Source organism: Mus caroli, chromosome 13 (genome assembly GCF_900094665.2).
Source record: "Mus caroli chromosome 13, CAROLI_EIJ_v1.1, whole genome shotgun sequence".
In the NCBI taxonomy this organism is placed as follows: domain Eukaryota; kingdom Metazoa; phylum Chordata; class Mammalia; order Rodentia; family Muridae; genus Mus; species Mus caroli.
This window is the reverse complement of record NC_034582.1, coordinates 16,766,292-16,769,643: the sequence shown is the minus strand read 5'-3', so window position 1 is coordinate 16,769,643 and position 3,352 is coordinate 16,766,292. Positions and strand designations below refer to the sequence as shown.

The 3,352-nt window shown below is 40.4% G+C and overlaps 1 protein-coding gene across 1 annotated transcript; it reads left to right on the top strand.

The window, feature by feature from the left end:
• Positions 1-564: 564 nt before the first annotated feature.
• On the top strand, positions 565-1,509 carry LOC110308644 (olfactory receptor 2W3-like). Its single transcript, XM_021181065.1, has one exon. The coding sequence runs from the start codon at positions 565-567 to the stop codon at positions 1,507-1,509; it is 945 nt and encodes a 314-aa protein (XP_021036724.1).
• The last annotated feature ends 1,843 nt before the right edge of the window (positions 1,510-3,352 follow it).

Sequence of the window (3,352 nt, the reverse complement as noted above, 5' to 3'; positions counted from 1 at the left end):
GGCTCTGCCAGTGCCTGGCAAATACAGAAGTAGATGTTCACAATCATCCATTGGATGGTGCACAAGGTCTCCAATGAAGGAGGTCTCCAAGGAGCTGAAGGGGTTTGAAGCCCCATAGTAGGAACATCAATATGAACTAACCAGTACCCCCAGAGCTCCTTGGAACTAAACCACCAATCAAAGAAAACACATGGTAGAACTTGTGGCTCTAGCTATATATGTAGCAGAGGATGGCCCAGTCGGTCATCAACGGGAGGAGAGGCCCTAGGTCCTGTGAAGGATCTCTGCCCCAGTATAGGGGAATGCCAGGACCAGAAATGGGAGTGGGAGGGTTGGGGAGCAGGGGGAGGGGGGAGGGGATAGGGGACTTTCAAAGGGGATAACATTTGAAATGGAAATAAAGACAATATCTAATAATAAAAAAGAGAATTTATGTTCAAAGAGCTGTTGTGTAGGCCTTTTCAGGATGTTCAAATGATGTGTAACTCTTTGGGGTCTTGTCCTTCTACAGGTGACTTTGCTTGCCTCTAACGAATTTGACGTTTTTTCCCATGGCTTTTCTGCATGCATGCACTGACCATTGATGCCATGATCAACCAGAGCTGCCAGGAACAGTTCATCCTGCTGGGCTTCTCAGACAGACCGAGGCTGGAATCCATTCTCTTTGTGTTTGTCCTCATCTTCTACCTGGTGACTTTAGTGGGCAACATCATCATTATCTTAGTTTCCTATCTGGACCCCTGTCTTCACACCCCTATGTACTTCTTCCTCACCAACTTGTCCTTTCTTGACCTCTGCTTCACTACCAGTTCCATCCCTCAATTGCTCTTCAACTTAGGAGGCCAGGATAAGAGCATCAGTTACATTGGCTGTGCAGTCCAGCTGTTCATGTTTCTTGGCCTAGGAGGTACTGAGTGTGTTTTGCTGGCTGTCATGGCTTATGACCGCTTCACTGCAATCTGCAAGCCCCTTCACTACTCGGTCATTATGCATTCTCAGCTCTGCTGGAAATTGGTATCTGTAGCCTGGAGTGTGGGTCTCCTCAATTCCCTGGTCATGTCTCCTGTGACCATGAAGCTGCCTCGATGTGGCAGATGTCAGGTGAGGCACTTCCTGTGTGAGATGCCAGCTCTGATAAAAATTGCCTGTGTGAACACTGTGGCTGTGGAAAGCACTGTTTTCATTTTATCAGTGATAATCGTGCTGGTGCCTTTGACTCTCATTCTCATTTCTTATAGCTATATTGCTCTAGCAGTGATGAGGATCAAGTCGGCCTCAGGAAGGAGGAAGGCTTTCAACACCTGTGGGTCCCACCTCACCGTAGTCTCCTTGTTTTACGGGAATATCATCTATATGTATATGCAGCCTGGACACAAGGCTTCCCAGGACCAAGGGAAATTTCTTACCCTCTTCTACAACTTGGTAACCCCCATGTTAAACCCTGTCATCTACACACTGAGAAACAAGGATGTAAAGGGCGCGCTGAAGAGGCTTGTGACTAGGAAATAAGATGGAAGGGCTTTTTCTAAAGTTGCTTTTTTCCCCACTTACTCAACACAAAGATGTAATTCTTAGAATGAAAGTTTAAAACTCATCCAAATACTTTTTCTTGTCCAATAAAATCCTCAATGGTGAGACTGGGAGTATGTGTTGTACAATCTCAAATAGATGCTAATTATTCACTATGCTATAGGTAAGGTTTGATCCATAAAACACCTTGTTTGTTGTATTCTTTTCCCTTCTAAGTTGGCCACATCTGCTTAAAACTCAGCAAAATCATGAGCCAATTCTTCATACGTACAGAAGTTATATGTATTGTGATAGATGTTAGACAGAGGGGGAAAAGTCACATGATGATCCATCTCATTACCCACTTGTGTAATGTTTCAGGGGTAGAACTGAGCCACTGGAATCCTGAAACACTTTTGTCTTCTATTAACTATAACTAACTACAGTTAATTTCATTGCAAGGATAAGATAAAACATTTGTCTAGATGTGGTCCACAGTGTCCTTTGAAGAAACAGTCATGTAAGTACCCCATCATCCTAGTATTCAGTAGGATTATTCATTAGAGCTACAAGAGAAACCCTGATAGAGACATATGTTTTTAGTTACATTTATTTGCTTGCACGCATGTACGTGCATGCATGTGTATGACACAATTTAAATATCAAGTTATTTTCTTTTTATTCAATACATCGTTATTCTTAAAATTTTTATTAAACTGATATTATAGGTTAAATGCTACATCAAATAATATAAATTTGCGTCCCAAGTAAAAATTAGCGCTACCTCTTAAACTAATAGGAAAATTTTTTCCTTAAATAAAACTCAATAAAGTTAGTTTGATTTCGAGTTCAGAAGATGAATTTTGTCTTTAAACTGATTTAATTTCCTCTCAACAGTCATTCACACCTAAATACCAGTTCTTGTGGCTTTACATTTTCCCCTTATGGTAAAAAAAAAAAAAACCCTCCAAATAACAAGCTGAGTTTTAAGTAGTCATTCCATGCATTGCATCACTAGACATCTTCTGGTCTAAATGGTATTGATGGGAAATTTCGACTTTTATAAATCAAACTAGGGTAATTCTTGTGTTCTGTATCTCAGGTTTGTCTCTCATCACCCGTACCTAGAACTCTACATTGTATAAGAGTCTCTGTAATTCCCCACCTCTGTGGGCACAGCAGGAACGTAAAGGAAGCAAGAAGCACCCTGCTGTTTGCCTCATATGATTGTCTTTATAATAAAAACTACTATCAGACATCTGTTGGGTGTCTGCCAGTGCTAGGGCTGTCTGGTTTCCAAATCTTTCCATTGAAAGATTCCAGATGAAGGAGGAGGCAGGAGCCAAAGTTTCTCTTTAAAAAAATAATTAAACCTTTTATCTGAAAAAATGCGAATCAGTTCATGAATGTATCTGTCATCTTTGTATTTGGCTCTAAATATCAATTTTATTGGAGGAAAAAGATAAATCAGAAAAAAATATGTTGCTCTTTGTAAGTTTGAGTGTGTGTGACCATTTGTATGTGTGTATATTATGTGTATTTGTACATGTATTTGTGCATCTGTATGTGTATTGTGGATGTGTGTACATGTGTACATATTTGTGTCTGTATGTGTGTTTCCATGTACATGTGTGTGTTTCTCTGGGTATGTATGCGCTCACGTGTGTGTTTGACTGGTGACTGAACCCCAAGCCTCAGTTGGGGTGAGCAAACATTACATCCTCAGGTTTTTTTTTTTTTTTTTAAGATAAAAACATTTTTACTAAGCTGGCCTTGAACTTTTAATTTCTCCAAGTAACTGGAAGGACAGTGCTGCACTACCAGGCTTACATTAGTTTGATTT